Raw genomic sequence first — 26658 nt, forward strand, 5'->3', positions numbered from 1 at the left:
CAAGTGGCTCAGCAGAGCTGGCTCCTGCTTTGCAGCAGCAGCTGGACACTCATTCCCTCCCAGCTCCAACATGCTGAACAAGGCAGCCCCTTATCCTACCAGAACACTTCCATACAGCAGCTCTTCCTGATCTGTTCCCACCGGAAACATCTGTGGCAGCACAAGCACTCCTCTGTGAGGCTCTGAGTGCCTGCTGGCCCTGCAGCCTCTGGGCAGCCACCCAGGCATGGCAGTGCCACTAGATGGTGCCAGGGCAGCGGGCAGAAGCCAGCCCTGTTCTCCCTGGAGAAGCTGCCCTGCTCTCCTTGGAGAAGCCAGCCCTAGAGAAGCCAGCCCTGCTCCCCCACGAGAAGCCAGCCCTAGAGAAGCCACCCTGTTCCCCAGGAGAAGCCAGCCCTAAAGAAGCCACCCTGTTCCCCCACGAGAAGCCAGCCCTAGAGAAGCCACCCTGTTCCCCCAGGAAAAGCTGCTCTGCTCTCCGAAGAGAAGCCAACTCTAGAGAAGCCCCCTGCTACCCCTGGAGAAGCCACCCTGCTCCCCCAGAAGCAGCCAGCTCTAGAGAAGCCACCCTGCTCCCCCAGAAGAAGCCAGCCCTGCTTGGCCACTCACCTTTGACGCTGGACACCTGCTGGCCTTGTGTCTTGCTGAAGAGGTTGAGCTCGTTGGTGATGGACTCCAGCATCTTGACAAAGTTGGGGAGGAAGAGGATGACGTGGACGTCGTGGTTGGAGAGGTGCCGGCCGCAGCTGATGCCCTGGGCGCCCTTCACGTGGGGGCCGCAGAGCAGCGCCACCGTGGGCCGCTGGTGCACGTTCTTGGGGTTCAGTCTGAAACAGAGGCAAAAAAAAAAAAGGGACTGTGAGCAAACCCCAAAGTCTCCTACGTTCTTCCTGCATGAGAAAAAAAACTTTAAAAAAAAAAAAGTAAGATGCAAATGGCCAGGTGTTCTGCAAATCTGCCACCGCTCACCAAAACAACCCACATCCTTTTGTGGTGCTGATGCTGCTCTGCCTGCATGTTCAGAGAAGCTCAGACGTGTTTGGGTGGAAGGGACCCTGAAGGTCATCCACGTGGGCAGGGACAACTTCCACTACCCCAGGTTGCTCCAAGTTCTGTCCAACCTGGCCATGGACACTCCCAGGGATGGAGCAGCCACAGCTGTGCCAGGGCCTCAGCACCCTCACAAGGAAGAATTTCTTCCACATATTTGACCTAATTTCCCCCTCTTTAAGTTCCTGATGAACCTTCTCTGGCTTCCTCATAGGCCCCTTCAGATATTTGAAGGTTGTTCCAGCCTTCTCTTCCCCTTCCCTGCACCCACAGCTGAGACACAAGGTCCCAGGGATTGTAGGAGAAAGCTAAAAATTTGAGGTGAGCTTCCCCATCAGAGGAGTCACAATTAAAAAAGACGAAAAATTATCTCTGCTCCCTAAGCTTCATCAACTGCACAATAAAGTTAATTTGGCCTGGAAGGCATTAGGGCTTGCAGCAGGAATTTCAGCTGCCTGAGTGCCATCACTCAGTGCTCTCCATCAAGTCAGCAGGTCCTGGTAAAGAGCTCCTGAGTAAGAGATCAGGACCTGGTAAAGAGCTCCTGAGTAAGAGATCAGGACCTGGTAAAGAGCTCCTGAGTAAGAGATCAGGTCCTGGTAAAGAGCTCCTGAGTAAGAGATCAGGACCTGGTAAAGAGCTCCTGAGTAAGAGATCAGGACCTGGTAAAGAGCTCCTGAGTTAGAGATCAGGACCTGGTAAAGAGCTCCTGAGTTAGAGATCAGGACCTGGTAAAGAGCTCCTGAGTTAGAGATCAGGACCTGGTAAAGAGCTCCTGAGTAAGAGATCAGGACCTGGTAAAGAGCTCCTGAGTTAGAGATCAGGACCTGGTAAAGAGCTCCTGAGTTAGAGATCAGGACCTGGTAAAGAGCTCCTGAGTTAGAGATCAGGTCCTGGTAAAGAGCTCCTGAGTTAGAGATCAGGACCTGGTAAAGAGCTCCTGAGTTAGAGATCAGGACCTGGTAAAGAGCTCCTGAGTTAGAGATCAGGACCTGGTAAAGAGCTCCTGAGTTAGAGATCAGGTCCTGGTAAAGAGCTCCTGAGTAAGAGATCGGGACCTGGTAAAGAGCTCCTGAGTAAGAGATCAGGACCTGGTAAAGAGCTCCTGAGTAAGAGATCAGGACCTGGTAAAGAGCTCCTGAGTAAGAGATCAGGTCCTGGTAAAGAGCTCCTGAGTAAGAGATCGGGACCTGGTAAAGAGCTCCTGAGTAAGAGATCAGGACCTGGTAAAGAGCTCCTGAGTTAGAGATCAGGACCTGGTAAAGAGCTCCTGAGTTAGAGATCAGGACCTGGTAAAGAGCTCCTGAGTTAGAGATCAGGTCCTGGTAAAGAGCTCCTGAGTTAGAGATCAGGACCTGGTAAAGAGCTCCTGAGTTAGAGATCAGGACCTGGTAAAGAGCTCCTGAGTTAGAGATCAGGACCTGGTAAAGAGCTCCTGAGTAAGAGATCAGGACCTGGTAAAGAGCTCCTGAGTTAGAGATCAGGACCTGGTAAAGAGCTCCTGAGTTAGAGATCAGGACCTGGTAAAGAGCTCCTGAGTTAGAGATCAGGTCCTGGTAAAGAGCTCCTGAGTTAGAGATCAGGACCTGGTAAAGAGCTCCTGAGTTAGAGATCAGGACCTGGTAAAGAGCTCCTGAGTTAGAGATCAGGACCTGGTAAAGAGCTCCTGAGTTAGAGATCAGGTCCTGGTAAAGAGCTCCTGAGTAAGAGATCAGGACCTGGTAAAGAGCTCCTGAGTAAGAGATCAGGACCTGGTAAAGAGCTCCTGAGTAAGAGATCAGGACCTGGTAAAGAGCTCCTGAGTTAGAGATCAGGACCTGGTAAAGAGCTCCTGAGTTAGAGATCAGGACCTGGTAAAGAGCTCCTGAGTAAGAGATCCTGAGTAAAGATCCTGGTAAAGAGCTCCTGAGTAAGAGATCAGGACCTGGTAAAGAGCTCCTGAGTTAGAGATCAGGTCCTGGTAAAGAGCTCCTGAGTTAGAGATCAGGACCTGGTAAAGAGCTCCTGAGTTAGAGATCAGGACCTGGTAAAGAGCTCCTGAGTTAGAGATCAGGACCTGGTAAAGAGCTCCTGAGTTAGAGATCAGGTCCTGGTAAAGAGCTCCTGAGTTAGAGATCAGGTCCTGGTAAAGAGCTCCTGAGTTAGAGATCAGGTCCTGGTAAAGAGCTCCTGAGTAAGAGATCAGGTCCTGGTAAAGAGCTCCTGAGTAAGCGATCAGGTCCTGGTAAAGAGCTCCTGAGTTAGAGATCAGGTCCTGGTAAAGAGCTCCTGAGTAAGAGATCAGGTCCTCATAAAGCACTCCTGAATAAGCAGATAGAGACTGAAGGGTTACCTTTCTTTTTGAAAGCAAATAATCTGGAGCAGCTATCAACAGCACAAAAACACAGGTGCAGTTCCTGCCCACAGCAACAGCCACGGAAGCAGAGCTCTTCAGGAGTCAGCAAAAGGCACTGAGCGCACTCCAAAGCTGCTGCAAAGAGCAGGATGTGCTCAGGTGAGCTGCACATGCCTGAAAAGCTGAGTTAGCCTTGCAAAAATCCACACAGCATTGTTTTCACAGGCTGCTTTTATTTACAGTGAAACTGTGACACATTGAAATTTTACTGACACACTGAAATTGTAATGTGCCAAATCAGCAAAGGGAAGGCTCCTTTCTGTGCAGAAAGGAGCTCATCCCACATTCTGCAGTGGCTCCATCCACCTCAGGCAGCACCCGTGCAAAGCTCAGCTCCCCAGACAACCCCCAGTGAGGAGGAAGGAAAATCTCAGCTGTGCTTTGTGTGTGAGCCAAGACTCAAAAGTGGCAGCAGGGAGCTGCGAGGGCCCTGTCAGCCCCTTCCCTCCCCACAGAGGCCCCAGCTGTACCTGTTGGGCCCCCCCAGGAGGCTCAGGGCCATCTGGCTGGCACACACCCCTGTCATCTCCAGCCTCCTCTCCAGGGTCAGCCCGTGCTTCTCGGCCACCGCCAGCAGCTTCTTGTGCAGCTCGTAGGACACGCTGGGGACCACCAGCCCCGAGTCTGGGGGGCAGAAACAGGGGAGGGAGGCACAAATGGGGACAGTCAGACACCTCAAAATAGTGGCAGGGAAAAGGCTTGTTAACTGCTCACCCACGTTCCTTCCCAGGCCACTAAATGAATCCAAATTATTCTCAGTGAGGCAGAGACAGCTTAACACAAGTGCTGGCTTAAAATAACATTTCCACAGAAGTTCTTTGAGAAATTTTAGTAACACAAGGGCTGAGAAGGCCTTTGGGACTTACAGATGGAGTATTAAGGTTTTTCTTAATGGTCTCCAGGCCAACAGTGTTTTAACCCACCAAAAAGTGGTCCCGAGCACTGTGAAAGTCAGAAGAGCAGCTGTGAAGTGCCAAAAAAAGCCTGGATGTTTTATGCCTCCTGACACTGGTCCCCAAAATCCCAAGATCACAGCAAAACAAGCCATCCCACATTTGCTGGTAGGTGTTTCCATGCCAGAAGGGCTGCTCCAGACCCAACAGATGGATCACAGCACACAGAGGCAGCAGGGAAATGCTCAAAGGATAAACTCTGCAGAAAAACACCCGCCAGGTGTTCTGGAGAGCCTGGGCTAGCGAGCCGGGAAATGCTCCAGCATTTGGATCAAGACAAAAGCAACAAAAGAGGTTTTGTGAAGTGCTGAGAACTGTCCAGCCTGGCCTGGGACACTTCCAGGGATGCAGGGGCAGCCACAGCTTCTCTGGACAACCTGTGCCATCCCCTTATGGGATGGCCTCAGAGCTGGAGCACAGCTGCAGCACGAGCAGCTCTCAGCTCCTTCTCTTCCCAGGAATGCCAGGCGAGTCCAGCAGGCAGCTCCCACTCTGAGACAGGCAGAGGAGCTGAACCATGGAGAAAGGATTAAAAGCAATGCCTGCTACAGGAAACATCAGGTCAAAAAGTGGGAGCTCAGTCCCTCCATCAGCATCTCTCCTCCCAGCTTCCCCAGTGCTCAGCAGCCCTGGGTCACCCTTACACTCCCCCTGGCCCCTCTGCCTTTGCAATGGGGGTGACAGTGGCCCCCTGTGTGCTCCTGGTAGCCCAGCTGAGCTGGGGCTGCCTGTGCTGCTGGAAAAGAGCTGTGGGAATGTGACAGGGCTGGTGGAAACACTCTGAGGGGCACAGGCAGTGCACAGCCAGCCATTCCTCCTGGGCAGGGCTCCTCTGCACACCGCAAACACAACTCTCACAACCAGGGCCAAATGAGAAGAGCAGCGTGGATGTGAGCTGTGAGGAATCATTTGAGCTGCTGTATTCCCCCAGGGTGCCCCGGTGTGCTGGGTTGCAAGATGTGGCTGGGGTGGGTATTCTATTGCCATCTGTTAGGGGTGGGGCAGGTATCTGCTGTTCATTGGGCAGTTTTCTTTATCTCTTCCACAACAAATCCTCCCTCCAGGAGATAATTAATTATTAATTATCTTCTGTTAATGGGCCAGTGAGTGTCCCTGCACCTGATAAAATTCCATCATCCCACGGGGAGATGCTCCATCCAGGGGGAGGAGCCAAGCATTCCTACCTGGATACAATCTGACTGTGGGAACACCACAGCAGCCTTTGCCCACTGCATTCCCAGAGGAGCAGCTTTCTGCCCCACTGCATTCCCAGAGGAGCAGCTTTCTGCCCCACTGCATTCCCAGAGGAGCAGCTTTCTGCCCCACTGCATTCCCAGAGGAGCAGCTTTCTGCCCCACTGCATTCCCAGAGGAGCAGCTTTCTGCCCCACTGCATTCCCAGAGGAGCAGCTTTCTGCCCCACTGCATTCCCAGAGGAGCAGCTTTCCTCCCCACTGCATTCCCAGAGGAGCAGCTTTCTGCCCCACTGCATTCCCAGAGGAGCAGCGTTTGCCCCACTGCATTCCCAGAGGAGCAGCTTTCTGCCCCACTGCATTCCCAGAGGAGCAGCTTTCCTCCCCACTGCATTCCCAGAGGAGCAGCTTTCTGCCCCACTGCATTCCCAGAGGAGCAGCTTTCCTCCCCACTGCATTCCCAGAGGAAGCCCAGGCCCATCCCCACCAGCCCTGGAGCTTCAGAGGAAAACTCCAGCCTTGTGCAGGATCCAGCAGAAGCACAGCTGGCACTGCAGGAGGGCTGAGCCACCATGGGATGGGACTGCTGCCACCACCCTGACCCACTCTGGCAGTGCTGTTTTGTATTACTGCACTTTTATTTTATTTTTAATTTCTTCCCTATTAAAGAATTGTTATTCCTATTCCCATATCTTTGCCTGAGAGCCTTTTAATTTCAAAATGATAACAATTCAGAGGGAGGGGGTTTACATTTTCCACTTCAAGGAAGGCTCCTGCCTTCCTCAGCAGACTCCTGTATTTTCAAGCCAAGACACCAACCAGCCATCCAAGCTCCAACAGAAATGGGAGCTTTTGCACATCCTGGGGTGTTGGAACCCTGCATGCCGAGAATTTTAGATTTTCTGTGTTGAAAGACACAGACACTCAAGAGAACACTACATTTGACCTCAAGCTGTAGAGAAGGTTTCCAAAATTAATTGACAACACTGAGATTATGAGTGTGTAGTTTAAATAAAAGTGTGTAATATCACATAGTTTTAAAATATAGTAATATATTAGTTTTAATATACAGTAATATAGTTTAAAATATAGTAATACAAAGCTAAGATAGAAGTTTTGAGGCAGTGACTAGTCCTTCTTCACGAATTTAAGGAGTATTACATAAGTGAACAGAAAAGTCCACATTACAAGACACAAGTAATTAGTTATTAAGTTAAAAGCAAAAGTAATTGAAGTGTCATTTCTTAATTAGATAGTTTTTCCTTAAAAGACCTTGTAGAGATAGATTCTGAGCCATTTTATAACTTGTTAATGAAATGCTGTAGGACTCACAGCTTGTAAGACTGTAATATAGATTAAAATTAATAAACCTGAGTCCAAACACAAAATACCATCTCTACACAGTTAATCCCAACCCAACCAAAACAAACAAAAAAACCACTCCAAAAACAAAAAACCAAACCAACCAAAAAAAACCCCACCAAAAACACACAAAAAACTAACCAAAAAAACCAAAACAAGAAACCCAAAACCAAAAAAACCCCAAAACCCCAAAAATATACCAAAACACCAAAATCACCCAATCAACCAAACAAAAACATGAAAAACATCCCAAAACCCCAAAAAAACCCCAAAATTACAAAAAAAAAACCTAAGAAAAAACCCCCAAAAACCCGTCAAAAAACAACAAAAAAGTACCCCCAAAAAATAAAAACACCCAAAAGCCCCTCCAAAATACCTAAAAACCCCTCAAAAAGAACCCAAAACCTCCCAGAAAAACCAATCAACCACAAAAAAATTCCCCAAAAAAACCCCAAATAACCCAAAAAAACCTAAGAAACAACAAAAAAAAAAAATCCCACCAAAAACCACGAAAAATACCCCCAAAAAACCCCCCCAAAATACCTAAAAACCCCCTCAGAAAAAAAACCAAAAACCCTCTAAAAAACACCAATCAACCAAACAAAAAAACCCACAAAAAACATCCCAAAAATTCCCCCTAAATAACCCAAAAAACCTTAAGAAACAAAAAGCAAAAAAACAAAAAAAAAAGAAAAAACAACAAAAATACCCCTCTAAAACCCGCAGAACACCCCCTAAAAAAAAACCCAACACAAAAAAAACCCAAAACCCCAAAAAACAACAAAAAACCCCTACAAAACAAAAAAAAACAACCCAGAAAAGCAGCAGAGCAGGCCCTGCTGAGCCCTCCTGGGTTCACTGCCAGCCTCAGCAGCCAGGCTGTGCACACAGAGGGGCTCCATGAGTGCCAGCCCTGCCCCATGAGGTCACCTCTGCTCCCAGGTGCCAGGCCAGCCTCTTATCAGCCATGCCAGAGAGCTGATAAGAGCCTGAGCCCTGCAGCCACGCCCTGCCCCGTGCCAAGGTCACCCAGTGCCACGCTGCCAGTCACAGTTCTGCCACTGCTCCTTGCTCCTCAAGCTCCAGGGAAGATTTGGAATGAGTGAGCCAAGCTTGGGGTCTCTCCCAGCATCATCTGCTGACCCCAAAAGAGGGAGATCCCAAACTCTACTTTTGTTCCGTCCGCTTAAAGGTTGTACCAAGTCCCTGAAGCAGAAGGACAAAGCAGACAATCTCAACTCTGCCCGCCAATCTCAACTCTGCCCGCTAATCTCAACTCTGCCCAGACCTTCTGTGTCCCCTCCACAGCCTTCCCTCAGCCAGCAGCTCACACCTCATGCAAGGATCAGCCTTTCCATGGAGGCAGTTTTTGTCAAACAGTTGCATTTCCCAGTAAATAAAGAGACAGTTCAACAGCAGCCAGCCCAAACCACTGAAGACTGATGATGTATTTAGGAGGGATTCACATGTGGAGTCCCAGGGATGGACTGGGCTCAGCCACAATTTACACATTCAATATTCACATCCAGCCATGAAGGAGCTAAAAGAGGAGAAAAGTCAGTCAAGGACAGGAAAAGGAAAAGCCTTTCCAAAGGAAAAGCCACACTGTGGGCATCACCCTCAGAGCACACCCAGCCTCTGATCCTGGCACAAAGCTCTGCCTGCTTCTCCACCTCCTCATTGTGAAGGAAAGGGTTGTGTTTGAAGAAGAGACCCTCCTGCAAACTCCTCTGAGCTCCAACACTCCTGCACAAGGTTGGCTCTGCTGAAGGACCTGCTCCCAGAACACAGAGATGCTCAAACACAGCAATTTTACTGCCAACTGCAGGAACAGAGACAACACACTTTTAAATCCTCTGGAAGTAGAAAAAGGCAGCTCACACCTCCTGCAGGGATCAGCCTTTCCAGGGAGGCAGTTTTTGCCAAACAGTTGCATTTCCCAGTAAATAAAGAGACAGTTCAACAGCAGCCAGCCCAAACCACTGAAGACTGATGATGTATTTAGGAGGGATTCACACGTGGAGACCCATGGATGCACCTGGCTCAGCCACAATCACCTGGTAAGTTCTATTAGCTCCAGGTTTTCACTTTTGCTTGGAACAGCCTTCACCATGGGCTGGCTGCCACCAGTGGGTTAATCTGAGGCACTGATGAAGTGGCATTTAGCACACCAGCCTGTCCTAATTGCTCCTTCTCAGGAGCAGGCTGAAATGCCAGGAGAACTTCCCTTCTCTGCCCTCACGCAAGGTCCAACCAGTCCGCAAGGTCCAACCAGTCCGACTGGCTCATCAAAAGCAGGTCCAAGGAGTTAAATAAACTCTGGCAGAGAGCAATCAAGGAGGCTACGTGTAAACCCACAAACAATAACACCACTGCCACAAAACTGAAGCTCTGCCAACTTTAATTATGTTTGGGTTGGACAGGGCATCTTTATTGTTTGCTAATGAAGGCAATAAAAGAAATTAGCCCAGGCCTTTTAATATTAAATAAATGTATTTTACAGCTGCGTGGAAAAAAACAAACAAAACAAAACAAAACCAACCCACAAGGCAGATATAGACTGAACAGTTTTGTGACATGCATAGTGACACTGGGTGGATAAACACATCCCAAGCCAGCAGAAGAGTTAACCTTCCATAAGTTAAAGAATTATGAGTTTTTCCCCATACAAGCCCTGTAATATTGCTGGGATGCCCAAATGCTTCCCAAGCCTGCAGTGGCAGGGAAAAAGGAGAGGGTTGACACTGAGGAACTCAGGTGGTTGGATCCCATCTTTTCCCTTGGCCATTTCAGCAGCTCTCTAGTTCTAGTTCTCTGCTAAAATAAATCCAGGCAATGGCTTGGGTAGAACTGGACTCAGCACCTCCTGCAAGCTGTCCTGACATCATCAGCTCTTTCCTTTGGCAAAGAATAATCCCAGGTCCCAACTCCAGGTCCAGAGCCTCACAGTCCGGAGCGACTGGCCACACCAGGCACAGGAGACATTCCCTGCTGCCTTCTGCTGGTGGTGAAGCTGGAACCACCTACCTGCAGACTCAGCCAAACACATTCACTGCCCTCAAACAACACAGCCTTAAGGGCTGCTTTTGTTAATCATCATCACTGTTTTTAATTACAGCAAATCCCACCAAAGTTCTGGCTGACCTTCCAGTGCGAGCCTCTCCCAGCATTAGTGCACAATTCCCTCCAGCTGAGCAAAAAACTGCCAGAGGGACAAAGGGACTCTGCCCAGGCCTGCTCTGATTGCTCCTGAAGCAAACTCGAGGAGAGTGAAAGTTTTCAATCTCCTCAAAGCAGCCCAGAAGACTTCACACATTCAATATTCACATCCAGCCATGAAGGAGCTAAAAGAGGAGAAAAGTCAGTCAAGGACAGGAAAAGCCTTTCCAAAGGAAAAGCCACACTGTGGGCATCACCCTCAGAGCACACCCAGCCTCTGATCCTGGCACAAAGCTCTGCCTGCTCCTCCACCTCCTCATTGTGAAGGAAAGGGTTGTTTGAAGAAGAGACCCTCCTGCAAACTCCTCTGAGCTCCAACACTCCTGCACAAGGTTGGCTCTGCTGAAGGACCTGCTCCCAGAACACAGAGATGCTCAAACACAGCAATTTTACTGCCAACTGCAGGAACAGAGACAACACACTTTTAAATCCTCTGGAAGTAGAAAAAGGCAGCTCACACCTCCTGCAGGGATCAGCCTTTCCAGGGAGGCAGTTTTTGCCAAACAGTTGCATTTCCCAGTAAATAAAGAGACAGTTCAACAGCAGCCAGCCCAAACCACTGAAGACTGATGATGTATTTAGGAGGGATTCACATGTGGAGTCCCAGGGATGGACTTGGCTCAGCCACAATCACCCGGTAAGTTCTATTAGCTCCAGGTTTTCACTTTTGCTTGGAACAGATTCCCACCTTCTTCATTCCCTGCTCACTTCTAAAACACAGGCTTGTTTTAGAAGTGTTTTACTTGACAGCCTAGCTCCACAAAACCAGCTCTCAGAAAAGCATCCCAGTGGACTGAAGTGCTAATCCTAGACACACCAAGTTCTTTCAATCAGCAATAAAATCTCAGGCTGGAAGTCCTGCAGGTGAGTCTTTAGGGGAATTCAAAAGACTGACTCAAAACTGACATCAGCAGTTTGGTTTTACCTCTGTAAAACCATGCTGGTTATTCCCTACCTCCATGGCATAAGAAAGCAGGCAGGGATCCAGAGACAGGGATCCCACAGTGCCAAGAGCTGGATATGAACTCCCTGCCAATCCCCAGCATCAGTTTTGTGCTGTTGCAGCAGACAGAGAATCACTGTCTCACTGTCTCTGCTAACACAATAATCTCTCAGACTGGCCCAGGGTAAAAAAAAAACAAGAGAAAGAAGTGCTTTGTCATAACTAGGAAGTGCTTTTTGCAAGGAGAGCTTCCCTCAGGAAACCAGAAAAAACTCTGCAGGGAGAATCCTGTCACAGACACATCCAAAACCAAGAAGGCTTTTGGAGCTCTTGGCACTCATTTAATCATACCAGCTGCTCTCTGAGCCACCGAGAGGCAGGCTGCCTACAGCTCAGCATCCTCCTTCCAGCTGCTCAACAAAGCATTGGGAGTGCAGCAAACAGGATTGGGTTTCCATCCCTGAATTTACTCACTGCTGCTCAGTGCATGGTGGTTTTCCTCCCAGGAATTCTGCTGCTAGAATCCCCTATCAGCCATCCTGCTCAGATTGGCTGCCAAAAGTGGCTTAGCTTTTGTTTCAGACTAGACATCCACAGAGGCCCTGTCTCCTCTCAAACAAGCCAGCTGGAAGATGGATTGACAAGTATGAAATTTGAAAAAACCCACAAGATAGACAGGAAATCACACAGAAAATGAAGAGGTGCTTATTCACACAGCACAGGGGTAATCAGTGTGGCTGCTTCCACAGACAGATGCCAAAAGCTTGCGGAGATTTAAAAAGCAAGAGGTTAAATTAAGCAGGAAAAAAAAGCCATTAATCCTGAACTCTCACTGCTGCCTCAGGAAGTCTTAAAATCATGAAAGACAAAGCAGTGGGGGAAAGTCTCACTGCATGTTTCTTTCACTTTTCCTGGAGGATCCTTGCAAACACAACACTGAGCTGCTACAACCCACTGTGTTTTCCTCCCACCCGAGAGCAGAACGGGACACTAGGAAGAGGAATGACAGAAATGGAGCACTAGGACATTGTTATACACCAGAACCATATAAAAAAGGGACTTTTCAAAACGGAGAAGCAGCAAATCATTACAAATCCATCAGCTTCCTCCCCTGAAGCGTTTCACACCCCAGATGGAATTTCCAGGCAGAGGACGAATGACAGCCCAAGTAGCTGCTCACACTTCTTTCTGCTCAGGCTACCAGAATATCAGTTGGTTTGAGTCCCTGCAAGAAGAGCTAACATCTGATTTTATTCTGATGTGGAAAAGAAACATTCCTGGAATGCCAAATTTCCTTCACTCCCACATTTTACAAGTGCTTAAAATCAAAGGCAAGATATCCCAAGGAGACTAAAGTTACCTGGAATTTAGACTAAATGTGCCATAAGTCCTTTTTGCATGAAATATATTTAAACCCACGCAGAAATGGAGAACTATGACCCAAGGAGTGGCAGAAGCACAGGAAATCTCCTGAAACCATGAAAGCACAAATCCCGAGCCCATCCCTCTGTACCTCTCCCGAGTCCACGTGGGTTCCCCACGCTACTGAAATCAAAGCAAGGACTCAAACACCTCTTACCTCAGTTCCCAACCATCAGCTTTGCTCCCTGCTGGAGCAACACTAACTTTGCTGCCCTCTCTGAGTATTTATCTCAGAAACACTGCAAAGAAAGGCTGTGTGTGGACACACAAATCCAACCTTACGTGAACCTTGCTTGGACCACATTAAGCTGTCCCCTTGCAGCAAAAATCCACCGTGTGTGCCGCCAAAGGCAGCAATTTGCGTCCCTGTCAGGAACATACCCGTGCAGAATTCCTTGTTGGGGTTCTGGGGTACCACAATCCTCCTGTAGACGATGGGCTCCGACTCCAGGATGTTCTCGTCGTGCCGGTAGCGGGCGGGTTTCTCATTGGGAGTCCCTCGGGAGCGGGTGCCGCTCCTCCTCTCGTAAGTCTCGATCTCCTCAAACACAGCTGCCTTGTCAAAAAGGGCCAGGTTGCCCTCAAAATCGAAATCAGTGTCTGGGATTTCATCAATGTCATCCCCAAAGCACTCGTCGTCCTTGCTCTTCATCTGCCCGTTCTTCAGGCCGCTCTTCTTCGGGGTCACCTGGTTCGGGTGGCGGCTGCTGGATGACCCTAAGCCAAAAGAAAAGCAAGTTGGGAGTGTGTCCTAAAAGGGAAAAAGGCGCATTTTGTGGGAAAGGGGAGCTCCTGCTTACAGTCCTCTCACTCAAAGGGTACTCACCATGGAGCTCACCCCTGGAGCTGGCATTACTCGCGCTCAGCTAAGCCAGCAGAAAATAGAACATCAAATAGAAAACAGAACAGCAATAGAAAATAGAGCATCAGCAAAGAGACTTTCAGGGGCTTCCCACAGCCAGGTTAGAAAAACAGGCTTGCCCACAGCAGCAAAGAAGGTGTTCCTTCAGGTTTAATTTAATCCCAGTGCCGCATCAGTGGCAAGGTAATCAGCTGTGACCTAGGAGTTTTCCCATGTTTCAGGCAGGTGTGTGACCCAGGCCCTTTTTTGGAACTCCCCTAAATTTCAGAAACTACTGTTGGTGTTTTCTTCCCTATTAATGATCGTTAAGGGAGAACTTCAAACCCCAAATAGAAAGGATCTCTTTTTCCTCAACCTTGATGTAATTTCTGTGATATGACACACAGTCCATTGCCTCATTCCTGTTTCACTCTCCTCCTTACCCATTACCTTGTGTTTTGGAATACACTTTTCCCAATCACAAGTCATTGGGAAAGCCCAAATTCTCTGGAGCGAGACTGACAAAAGCCTCCTCCTTAGGGCTGGAGATGAAGAACTGATGCAAATGCACAATTATGCACAACATATCCTTTACTTGCTTATTTCTTCCTTTGTCCTTCAGGTCCAGACAATATTATTCTGTTTATCCTCACCAGTGTCACATTTGCAATTACTAGAAAATATTTCAGGCCAATTCCTGCAGTTACAGGAATCACCTACAGTGTCCAACAGATGGAGTAAGTTATCAAGCCAGAGCTCTTGCTCTGTTAAACCATTTTCTGTTGTTTAAGATAATCCCCTTTGTGAGGGATTTATACAAATGAGTTGGAGAGAATCAGTTCGATGACACAGAAACAAAGAATTTCAAGCCATCCAAGGAGATTTTCAAACATCCCAAAAGATTTGCAACAGGCACAAAGTCCACCAGCACCCTTCCTGTCCCCTTACAAGTCCAGTTTCAGCATGTCTAACTCCAGTCATGCTGAAAATGTGATTTGCTGGGGATGCGTACCTGGTTTATTTCTAGGCAGACACATTGCCCCAGCAAGGATTTATTTCAGACAGTGTGGGGCTTGGTTTTTCTCAAGAACTGGTTAATAACTAACCTGAAAGTTTTCCCAGTCCCCACAGCAAGATCCTAAATCTGCCAGGCCTTGCAGAATAACCACTACCCATTAAGAAAAAAAAAACCCCAAACATCCTCCTCAAATGATAATGCACCTTTTGTCTTGGAAGGACAGACAGCAGAATTCCAGCACTGCGGTGACAAAACAGGATTTAGGAGAGGGGAAAGGGTAAGGCTTCCCAGGAAGGAGAGTTTTCAGTAGGCACACTGCAACCACTCATTTATGTGCATGGTTTTGAAAGCTTGTGGTACCAACTTCGACTCTGTCCCAGATAAAGGGCTCCCAAACCAAAGGTGACACAAAGCTGGACAGGATTTGGTTTGGAACTGAACTGCCACTGCTGGAATCACAGCCACAGCTGGTGCTCTGAAGGAGGAAGATGAGCAATGCAAACACAACAGGCCCAAGGAACTCAGGAACTCAGCTCAAGCAGAAGCCAAGGGACTCTCAGGGTTCAGGTGGACAAGCTGGAGCCTGCACTGCCACAAAGGCAAACCCCGCCTGCTGCTCGTGTCAGTGGCAAGAATTTGGCCAGCTCAGGCTGTTCCTGTCACACTCCTTGCCAGACCCCTCTGCAAACAGCTCCACACTCCCCTCAGCTGCCCCAAAATTCAGAGTGGCTGTCCAGTGGGACAGGAGCAGCTGATGTGAGCATGGAATGCTGATGGAATCAAGAGTTGCACCAGAAAAGCTGGAGAACAATGGCTGCAAAGCTCCCTGCAGCCACAAAGAATGGGAGCCAGGAGCCCACCTCATCAAAACGTGGTGGGCAGCTCCCTGAGCCATCCTGAGCTCTGCTATGCTGCTGACCCACACAGCTCTGCCCTGGCTACCCCACAGCCCCCTAACAGAAGTCACACAGAACGTGGCACAGGCCTCCAGCGAGCTGGGAGCAAAGTTAGGAGCTGCTCCTCTTCAAGCCTTCTAGACAGGAAAAAATGACAGCTGGTTCTGTTCAGGGAAAAGAAAAGAGGCAAAAAAAGGGCAAGGGGAAGAAAGCAAAGGCTGCAGAAAGGCAGCTTTCCTATTCCAGCTGCTTCTGGATCACAGCTTCCAGTGCTCTGCCCTGCATGAGGAGAGCTCTACTCCAAGCTGGCACACAGAAAAGCACCTCCCTCACAAGATAAACAATCCTTCCCGGGCTTTTTTCATTTCTAAGGAATAACAACCCTTTCATGTACAGCACACAAGCAAAGTCTGCAGCGAGCTGGCTGCCTTCCTGAGAGATCCCTGTGGGAGGCTTTGCTGCCAGCCCTGGCACCACAAGCCCGGTGCCAGCACGGCAGCAGAGCCATTGTTGGGAAACCTGCACTGGTGTTTGCTGTTTATTGATTCCTGTCACACCAGGGCTCCAAAGGGGAATTCTGGCCCTCACTTGGCACGCTAGAGGCCAACAAGAGGTCAGCTTTCAGCTGTAGGACCCAAGCTCTGGATGACATCTCAGCCCATTCTTCCCTGCACTCCTGCACGAAGCCAGGCCCAATTCCATCCCCCTCCCAAAACTCACACATCACTCACCCGACTCTCCAAATACACACATTTTACAGGGTAAGACATCCCTTCTGTACCTCCTGTATTCCAAAAGGAACCCAAGCTAACAATCTGCACCGAGGACCTTGCTCAACCTGCCTCAAAGTCTGTAAAGGTGACCTGTTGTGCTCATGTAAACCTAATATGAGTTGTCTGTGGGTTGAAGTTGACAACTCCTAACTCTGCTCACCCCAAATCTAGCAGACATCCTGGAAGGGTTAAAAATATCCCAGTTGGTGGTGGGGGAAGAAAGATTTCCCGAGGTCTAGGAATTTCTCTCCAAAAACACAGCCTTACACCTGTTTCACAGGCCTGGCCCACCTTTGTGTGTTTTGTTTGCAAAGTGGGGGGAAAATTAAATCATGGAATTACTCTGGATGCATACCAAGGCTTCAACAATTAAGTCATGGAAATATGTTGGATGTACATTGAAATTTCAGGAATTGGATTATGAAGGTCTGGAAAAGACAGCTCAGGGGACTTTGAGGAAAAAAGTGAACAAAGCCAGCTGTGGCCCAGTTTTGAAGATTTTATCAAGAGAAATAAAAATAAGAGGTGTGTGACTTTGGGATGCTCTGATTGTATCTTACACTGCCCTCATTAATTTGTATTTTTAATAACACAGCCAAAACCCGTTTGTAATCATGTATAGGGTGATGTTGTAATAGGTTATGGGTATAGAAGCCTTAAATAGAAAAGCCTGGGGAGATTTAAAAAGCAAGAGGTTAAATTAAGCAGGGAAAAAAAAGCCATTAATCCTGAACTCTCACTGCTGCCTCAGGAAGTCTTAAAATCATGAAAGACAAAGCAGTGGGGGAAAGTCTCACTGCATGTTTCTTTCACTTTTCCTGGAGGATCCTTGCAAACACAACACTGAGCTGCTACAACCCACTGTGTTTTCCTCCCACCCGAAGATCATATTGCAGTTTGTTTGCAGCTCCTTTTAGAGGAAAAGGCTGGAAGCTGGGCAATCCTCAAGCAGTAAAGATAGCAAAATGAGGAAATCTTTGGAAGTGGCATTAGACATTTTCTACATAGACAGAATCACTAAGATGGAAGAGACCTTTATGATCATCAAGTCCAAGCCATGCCCTAACACTACCACAACTAGACCACTGCACTGAGTGCCACATCCAGGCTTGTTTTAAACACATCCAGGGATGGTGACTCCACCACCTCCCCAGGCAGACAAATCCAGTACTTTATCCCTCTTTCAATAAAAAACTTCTTCCTAGCATTCAACCTAAATTTAAGACTGTGTCCTCTCGTTCTGTCAGGAACAAGAGACTGACCCCCATCTGACTACAACCCACCTTTCAGGTGGGCTCAGAAATATACTCTATTTCAAAATAACCCACAGGTGAGCCAGGGGAAGTTCCCAGCAAAGTTTGCTGGAAGAGGGAAGATGCTGGAGCAGGAAAGCTCCAGGACAGCCCCACACTCACAGGAATTGTGCCTCCGACGGAAGCCTTTGGACTGGCTCAGCGTTTCCATGTGTCGATCCATGTAGCTCTTGGAGCACTGCTGCTGTGGGGAGATGACAATGTCCTGGCTCTTCACGTCTGTCCTCCTGGGGATGTTCTGCGGGGCACTGCTGGACATGGGCTTCTTCAGCACCTTGCCAGTGCCGTTCTGGCTGGGTCCCACCTGGCAGCCCACCCCTGGCATGGCCGTGTCCATCTGCTGCGAGTCCCCGCATTGCCTGCTGTCCCCCGGCCCCGGGATCTCCAGGATCTTCAGCTCAGTGATGTCACCTGCCCTAAAAACAGCACGAGAAAATCAGGAATTCAGCACACACCCTGGCAGGAAAAAACCTCCTGAGGAAAAGCATCGTTGTCCAATGGGATTGTTCTGATGCTATCATCAATTAAAACAAGGGAATAAAAGGATTTTAACGCTCAAACACACACAGACATCAAAATGTTCAAATGAAATGGCAAATCTTCAAAACAACCACTTCAGTATGCCTGCAATGCACCTGGATTTTGTTTGAAAGGGTCTGCAGCTGAAAGAGGAATCAGTCAAGCAAAAAATGGAAGCAACTGGCCCAGACCTTTGCAGAAATCTGCATTAATTTAACACTTCCTAGCTAATTAATTGCTCTCAGCCTTGAGGCTACTGTTACTTTTAATCCATTTCTGCAGAAAGCCACCCTCAGATCAGTGCAGGTCATGCTCAGACATGGAGGATACTTCCCATTTCCAAAGAAAAAATGGCAAAAGAAAACTAATCTAGCACTGGGCACAAGCCAAAAGAAAACAAAGGAGTGATTATAAAGACCTCCATTTGCACTGACTGCAAGAAATCCATCAGGAATTGGGCTCTTTGAGCTTTAACTCAGCGTTTGTGCAAGGGGGTGTGAAAGCAGAGACACTTCCACACATCCCCTGCTGGCTTCCCCCAGAGTCTATCTTCAAAATCCAAGGGAAAAAATAAAATTCAAGAGTACTGACTTTGTGGAGTCAATGTTACTGAAGAATGAGTGGCTCCCAGCCTTGACTACATTTCAGGGAACAGGAAAATGTGCAGTGATTTTTATTTCTTTTATTTATGTCTTTAAGCACAGTGCTACCAGGAACTGCTGGGAAAGAGATGCTGAGGGCAAAGCTTGGAAAAAGCACCTCAGCCCCCTCTGCTACAACAGAACAGGTTATAAATAAAAAAATTCTAAAAATATAAGAATATATAAATAAAAATTCTAATTAAAAGCTATATACATGTATTATATTTTTTAGGTAATAAATATATAGCATATATAATGATATATCTTACATATTTGTACATAAAATAGATTTATATATTAATTATTTTAAAGTTATATTGTATATATGTAAAATATATCAATAAAATTATAAATTTAAAGTTATATATTATATATTTATACATATTATAGGTTTATATATTACATACTAGTTATTTTTAAATTATATTTTATATACATAAAACCTAAATAAAATTATAAATTAAAAAGAGTATATTTATACATATTAAGGATTAATATATTACATATATTAGTTATTTTTAAATTATATTGTATATATGTAAAATATATCAATAAAAATTATAAATTAAAATGATATATTATATACATTATATATTTATATATACAGATTAATATATTACATATATTAATTATTTTTAAATTATCTATTCTATATGTAAAATATATAAAAATGATAAATTAAAATTATATATTATGTATTTTTATATACATTTATACATATTATAGATTAATATATTACATATATTCCTATACATTCCTATATATTCCTATATTCCATACATATATTCCTATAATATATAAATAATAAGTATAAATATAAGTATAAAAATTAAAATTCTATGTAAATATTATTATTTATTCTTTTTTATAAATAAAATTAATAGAAAAATAATCTACAATAAAGTATAAAATTTTACAGGGAAAAGCCATCCCAGGTGAGAGAAATGGGTTTGTAAGAAGTTTTTAAGGTTGGATAGGAGGTTTATATAATATGTATTTTTACATCAATTTCATATAGTATGTATTTATATATCAATTTTAAAATAAGAAATGTTGATTTAGAAATACTATAGAATAAGATAGATAATGTTATGAGAAATTGAGTTTAAAAAGGTCTAAAAGGAAGTTTTATAAATAAAATGTAATATTTTAGAAAACAGAATTATAAAAATATATTACAGTAAGACTTACAAAGAGTAATTTTAAATTATTACTTTTATAAATAAAATGTAATATTTTAGAAAAACAGAATTATAAACATATAGTAAGACTTATGAAGAGTGATTTTCGTTTTATAAATAAAATTAAATCTTTTAGAAGAACAGAATTATAAAAAAATATAGTAAGACTTACAAGGAGTAATTTTTAGTTAGTTTTATAAATAAAATTAAATATTTCAGAAAAATAGAATTATGAAGAATATAGTAAGACATAAGAAGAGTAATTTTAAATGATTAGCTTTAAAACATCTACAACACAGCACAACAAAAAAACTAATAAAGCAAAAACCACTTCTAGTGCTTTACAGCCGGAGTGGTTTTGGTTCACCAATTTGAGATTTCACCAATTTTGGGATTTCCCAGCTAATGCACTAGAGGCTTCAGTGCTGGCCAATCCCCAGGGCACTCACGTCCTGCTGTGACATGGGATGAGGAGAAAGGGAAAAAGGGTATAAAGAAAAGGGTTCATTTTTTGTGCTGGTGAATGCTTTGTATCACTGCCCTAAATGTCTCTCGTGAAAAACTATGACAACAATTAAGAAAGTTTAACTGCTAATTGTTAATAGCATCAATTATAACATTGATACTATCTCACCCTTCTCATCAAACTAAAAATAAATAAAATTTTTAAAATATATCCCAGTTACCCCATCTCTAAACAAAAAAAAAAATAGTAATATAATAGTAATCCAATAATAATATAAAAATTCATCCAACAGCCAGGCTGTCTTAGGTTGGAAATGGGGGTGTGTATTCCATCCCTATCTGTGGAGCAGCTCTCTCCTGTTCATGGCCAGTGAGTGTCCCTGCACCTGATAAAATTCCATCATCCCACGGGGAGATGCTCCATCCAGGGGGAGGAGCCAAGCATTCCTACCTGGATACAATCTGACTTTGGGAACACCACAGCAGCCTTTGCCCACTGCATTCCCAGAGGAGCAGCTTTCCTCTCCACTGCATTCCCAGAGGAGCAGCTTTCTGCCCCACTGCATTCCCAGAGGAGCAGCTTTCCTCTCCACTGCATTCCCAGAGGAGCAGCTTTCTGCCCCACTGCATTCCCAGAGGAGCAGCTTTCTGCCCCACTGCATTCCCAGAGGAGCAGCTTTCTGCCCCACTGCATTCCCAGAGGAGCAGCTTTCTGCCCCACTGCATTCCCGGAGGAGCAGCTTTCCTCTCCACTGCATTCCCAGAGAAGCAGCTTTCTGCCCCACTGCATTCCCAGAGGAGCAGCTTTCTGCCCCACTGCATTCCCAGAGGAAGCCCAGGCCCATCCCCACAAGCCCTGGAGCTTCAGAGGAGAACTCCAGCCTTGTGCAGGATCCCTGCTCCAGCAGAAGCACAGCTGGCACTGCAGGAGGGCTGAGCCACCGTGGGATGGGACTGCTGCCACCACCCTGACCCACTCTGGCAGTGCTGTTTTGTATTACTTCATTTGTATTTTTAATTTGCCTAGTAAAGAACTGTTATTCCTGTTCCCGTATCTTTACCTGAGAGCCCCTTAATTTCAAAATGATAACAATTCAGAGCGAGAGGGTTTACATTTTCCATTTCAAGGGAGGCTCCTGCCTTCCTCAGCACACTTTTCAAACCAGGCCACAGGCACTAACCTGAAGGTGACTTCTGGCACGAGGCATTTGACGCCGTTGTGGAAGGGCCGTGTGAGGGAGATGGTCTGGCTGACCTGATCCACCGCAGACACTCTGCCCTGGTACACCCCCAAGCTCTCTCCACAGTTAATTGACACGATGCTGCCCAGCCAGTCCGTGGCCATGGTGCTGGCACAGAGCTGCTGGAACGAGATGCACAAAGCCACAGCCTGAATCAGCAGCCACCGCCCTGGCACCCTCCCAGGCTCTGCTGGCTCCTCTCCCCTTTGTGAGGAGGAAATGACACCCCAACCTTCCCAGGCAGAGTGGAAATCCCTGCATAATAAAAACCATTTACAATAAAATATAAACATGTATTTTGGGGCTTTGCCTTCCCCATTGTATGGCAGATCTTTCTTTGACCGAATAAATTCAAGGCTAAGTTCAAAATCCAAAAGGAATATTCAGTGTTTCATCCTGCCTGTGGATATTCTCCTGTTGCCTTTTCCCCCCACCTGGAAATAAAACTCAAGATAATTTTAGCAAGGAGATGATGTAAGAAGATGTTCACAAAAGCCCCTGAAGGCCTTCAAATAAAGATCTACAGATCTCTGTTTAACTGTCTGAATTCAAAATCCAAAAAAAAGATTTAGTGTTTCATCCTGCCTGTGGATATTCTCTTGTGGATATTGTTTCGTCCTGCCTGTGGATATTCTCTTTCCAACCTGGAAATGAAACTCAAGATCATTTTATTAAGGGGTGATGTAAGAAGATATTCACAAAAGCCCCTGAAGGCCTTCAAATAAAGATCTGTTCTTACATCACCTCCTTACTAAAATGATCTCAAGTTTCATTTCCAGGCTGGGAAAAAGGCAATGCTCCCTGTGATTTCAAACTGGGAATTTCTCTTCACTTCCCTCATTGAAGTTTAGGCAGATGGACACCGGGGCAGAACAGCTCCTGGGAATATTCAGGATTGATCTCTGCACGTGCAAATGAAAACCAAAATCTTTAGGGGAACAAAGACACGGGGCAGGAGGGGAAGCCCAACCAACAGAGAAACACAAAAGGGGGGAAAATCCCCAAAAACTGGAATGCAAGACAAAAGCAGCAAAGGCAGCATCAGCATCACTGCCACAATTAGATAAATGAATTAAAAAATAGTTGCTCTCCTTCCCAGCACTCGAGTTCTGTCAAAACCAGGGGAGGAAAAACTCCAATTTGTTTACACAGATGTTTCCAACACTGCTGGAAGCAGCTAAAGAGCTCCTTTGATCCCAGATTTCCCAGTGACAGGCTCACGAGCATCACGGAGAACAAGAGACATGACAAGCTCCTAAATGTATAGATTTGCCTTTCATGCTGCAATCAAAGAGGGAGAATGTTTGATATTTACTGTGAGCAGCACAAAGAAACACGGGAGACAGCCCAGGGAGATCAACTTCCACGTATAAATCACATTTCTGCAAGAGGCAGCTGGATTCTCTGCAAGCTGAGCCTCATGAAAAAGAAGCAAGGAAAAAAAAAACTGGATTAGGAAAAAAAAAAAAAATCTCACTTTCCCCAACTTTCACAGGCTGAAAACAGGGGATGCTTCAAAGGGAAGAAGAAAACATTAAATTTGGTCACAAAGCCATAAATTCCTCAGGAGCAAGCTCCTCTCCTTCCTGTGGCGGTGTGTTTATATTAACCCATGATGACAATGTCTGCATTCCAAGGAGATGGCTGATAAAAAGCACTCTCAAAACACAGATAACACAGCCCTGGGTACCCACAGGAAAACTCAAGCTTCATTCCATTTCCTGTTTTCTGTTTAATCTCCCGTAGGAAATAAGGGAAGGAGCTCAGCACACATCAGCACCTTACACAGATCCTTTTGAAAAACAAGAGCCTCCTTTTAGCACAAAAAAAACCAATAATAAATCTATGTTTGAGTGTAAATATAAGTTAAACTGTCCTGGAGTTGGATTAGGGGGTGGCTGTGTCCCTGCAGGAAAATATAGGGAACCTCAGAGGTCAACACAGGGATCCCAAATATTGTAAATATTGTAAATATTTGAAAAACACATGGATCCACCACAGGTAAATTCAGCCAGCCCCATAGGTAAAAACAGGGACTCCACAAGGTAAAAAGGGGAACCCCCAAAGTGAAAATGGGGATGCCCCAGGGATGAACACAGGGAACCCCCAAAAATAAACACAGAGCCTCCCATGGATAAACACAGGGAACCCCCCAAAAATAAACACAGAGCCTCCCATGGATAAACACAGGGAACCCCCCAAAAATAAACAGGGGACCCTCCCATGGATAAACACAGGGAACCCCCCAAAAATAAACACAGGAAACCCCCATGGATAAACACAGGGAACCCCCAAAATAAACACAGGAAACCCCCATGGATAAACACAGGGAACCCCCAAAAATAAACAGGGGACCCTCCCATGGATAAACACAGGGAACCCCCAAAATAAACACAGAACCTCCCATGGATAAACACAGGGAACCCCCCAAAAATAAACACAGAGCCTCCCATGGATAAACACAGGGAACCCCCTATGGGCAAACACAGGAACCCCCCACCATGGATAAACACAGAGAATCCCTAAAACTAAACAAAGGGGAGCCCCAAAAATAAACACAGGGAACCCCCCCAAAAATAAACACAGGGAACCCCCCCAAAAATAAACACAGGAAACCCCCATGGATAAACACAGGGAACGCCCATGGATAAACACAGGGAACCCCCAAAAATAAACACAGAGCCTCCCATGGATAAACACAGGGAACCCCCAAAATAAACACAGAGCCTCCCATGGATAAACACAGGGGACCCCCTCATGGATAAACACAGGGGACCACCCCCCCAGGGATGGACACAGGGACCTCTAAAAATAAACACAGGGAACCCCCCATAGATAAACACAGGGAACCCCCAAAAACAAACACAGGGAACCCCCATGGATAAACACAGGGAACTCCCAAAAATAAACACAGGGAACCCTCCTATGGATAAACACAGGGGACCCCCCATGGATAAACACAGGGAACCCACCAAAATAAATACAGGGGACCCCCCAAAATAAACAGGGGACCCTCCCATGGATAAACACAGGGGACCCCCAAAAACAAACACAGGGAACCCCCAAAAACAAACACAGGGAACCCTCCTATGGATAAACACAGGAAACCCCCCTGGATAAACACAGGGGACCCCCTATGGGTAAACACGGGGATCCCCCACCATGGATAAACACAGGTAATCCCTAAAACTAAACAAAGGGGGCCCCCAAAAATAAACAGAGGGAACTCCCCCAAAACAAACACAGGGAATCCCCCCAAAAATAAACACAGGGAATGCCCCCAAAAGTAAACACAGAGAACCCTCCTATGGATAAACACAGGGAACCCCCCATGGATAAACACAGGGAACCCCAAAAAACAAACACAGGGAACCCCCCATGGATAAACACAGGGAACCCCCAAAAACAAACACAGGGAACCCCCCATGGATAAACACAGGGAACACCCCATAGATAAACACAGGGAACCCCCATAGATAAACACAGGGAACCCCCAAAAACACAGGGAACCCCCAAAAACACAGGGAACCCTCCATGGATAAACACAGGGAACTCCCAAAAATAAACACAGGGGACCCTCCTATGGATAAACACAGGGAACCCACCAAAATAAATACAGGAAACCCTCAATGGATAAACACAGGGAATCCCCCAAAATAAACACAGGGAACCCTCAATGGATAAACACAGGGAACCCCCAAAAATAAACACAGAGCCTCCCATGGATAAACAAAGGGAATCCCCAAAAATAATTATAGGGAACCCTCCCATGGATAAGCACAGGGAACCCCCAGATATAAATACAGGCACCCCCCGCACGGATAAACACAGACCCCTCCCATAGATAAACACAGGGAACCCCCCCGGGATAAACACAGGGAACCCCCCCGGGATAAACACAGGGAACCCCCAACAATAAATACAGGGAACCCCCATGGATAAACACAGAACCCCCACAAGAATAAACACAGGGCCCGCCGTGTACCCACAGCACACCCCAAAACACAAGACCCCCCCATAAGCAAACCGAGCCCCCGCACAGATAAACACAGGGCCCCCCACAGGTAAACACGGCCCCCCCAGAGGCAAATACAGCAACCCACAGGTAAGCACGGGACTGAAACAATGTTTAACCCCTTGGTAATCACGGCCGCCCCACAGGCCTCCCGCTCCGTGCCTCCCCCGGCCCCACCTCCCCACCGCGGCCCGCTCAGGCCGGGCAGGGCCCGGCGCCGCCACCGCGCCTCACGGGAGTGCAGCAGAGCCCCAGCCCCCCGGGCAGGCGCCATGCCAGCTCGGCTCCGAGCCCGCGGGCCGTGCCCATCCCGCCCCCGTGCCCTCACCCGCCGCCGCCGCCGCTCCCGCCTCACCGCGGCCCCTCCGCCTCGGCGACGCTCGGCGTGACGCCACTTCCGGCCCCGCCCCCCGCGCGCGGCGCTCCGGCCGCCGGCGGGGCCATAGAGACGGCGTGGGAGCCGCGCTGTGCGCATGCGCAGTGCCCGCGTCGGGAGCCCGCCGGCAGCTGTCACACCTGTGTCACACACCTGTGTCACACACCTGTGTCACACCTGAGTCACACACCTGTGTCACACACCTGTGTCACACCTGAGTCACACACCTGTGTCACACACCTGTGTCACACCTGTGTCACACACCTGTGTCACACACCTGTGTCACACCTGTGTCACATACCTGTGTCACACACCTGTGTCACACACCTACCTGTGTCACACACCTGTGTCACACCTGTGTCACACCTGTGTCACACACCTGTGTCACACCTGTGTCACACCTGTGTCACATACCTGTGTCACACACCTGTGTCACACACCTGTGTCACACCTGTGTCACATACCTGTGTCACACACCTGTGTCACACACCTACCTGTGTCACACACCTGTGTCACACCTGTGTCACACCTGTGTCACACACCTGTGTCACACCTGTGTCACACCTGTGTCACATACCTGTGTCACACACCTGTGTCACACACCTGTGTCACACCTGTGTCACATACCTGTGTCACACACCTGTGTCACACACCTACCTGTGTCACACACCTGTGTCACACCTGTGTCACACCTGTGTCACACACCTGTGTCACACCTGTGTCACACCTGTGTCACATACCTGTGTCACACACCTGTGTCACACACCTCAGTCACACACCTGTGTCACATACCTGTGTCACACACCTACCTGTGTCACACACCCGTGTCACACACCCGTGTCA

General features: G+C 46.9%; 1 protein-coding gene across 2 annotated transcripts in view; it reads right to left on the minus strand.

Annotated features, from left to right (window-relative positions):
• Window positions 1-25844, minus strand: part of EDC3 (enhancer of mRNA decapping 3) — a 29859-nt gene extending 4015 nt beyond the window's left edge. The window contains exons 1-6 of one of the 2 annotated variants that reach the window (XM_068204353.1): window positions 25768-25844; window positions 21365-21546; window positions 17480-17793; window positions 12918-13253; window positions 3916-4069; window positions 610-827 (exon numbers count right to left, since the gene is read on the minus strand). In XM_068204353.1, the coding sequence (XP_068060454.1) occupies window positions 610-827; window positions 3916-4069; window positions 12918-13253; window positions 17480-17793; window positions 21365-21528 (1186 nt within the window). In that variant the 5' untranslated portion in view covers window positions 21529-21546; window positions 25768-25844. The remainder of the gene's footprint in view (window positions 1-609; window positions 828-3915; window positions 4070-12917; window positions 13254-17479; window positions 17794-21364; window positions 21547-25767) is intronic. The other variant, XM_068204354.1, reaches the window with a different exon arrangement.
• Between the last annotated feature and the right edge of the window lie 814 nt (window positions 25845-26658).

Source organism: Anomalospiza imberbis, chromosome 13 (genome assembly GCF_031753505.1).
Source record: "Anomalospiza imberbis isolate Cuckoo-Finch-1a 21T00152 chromosome 13, ASM3175350v1, whole genome shotgun sequence".
Classification (NCBI taxonomy): Eukaryota; Metazoa; Chordata; class Aves; order Passeriformes; family Viduidae; genus Anomalospiza; species Anomalospiza imberbis.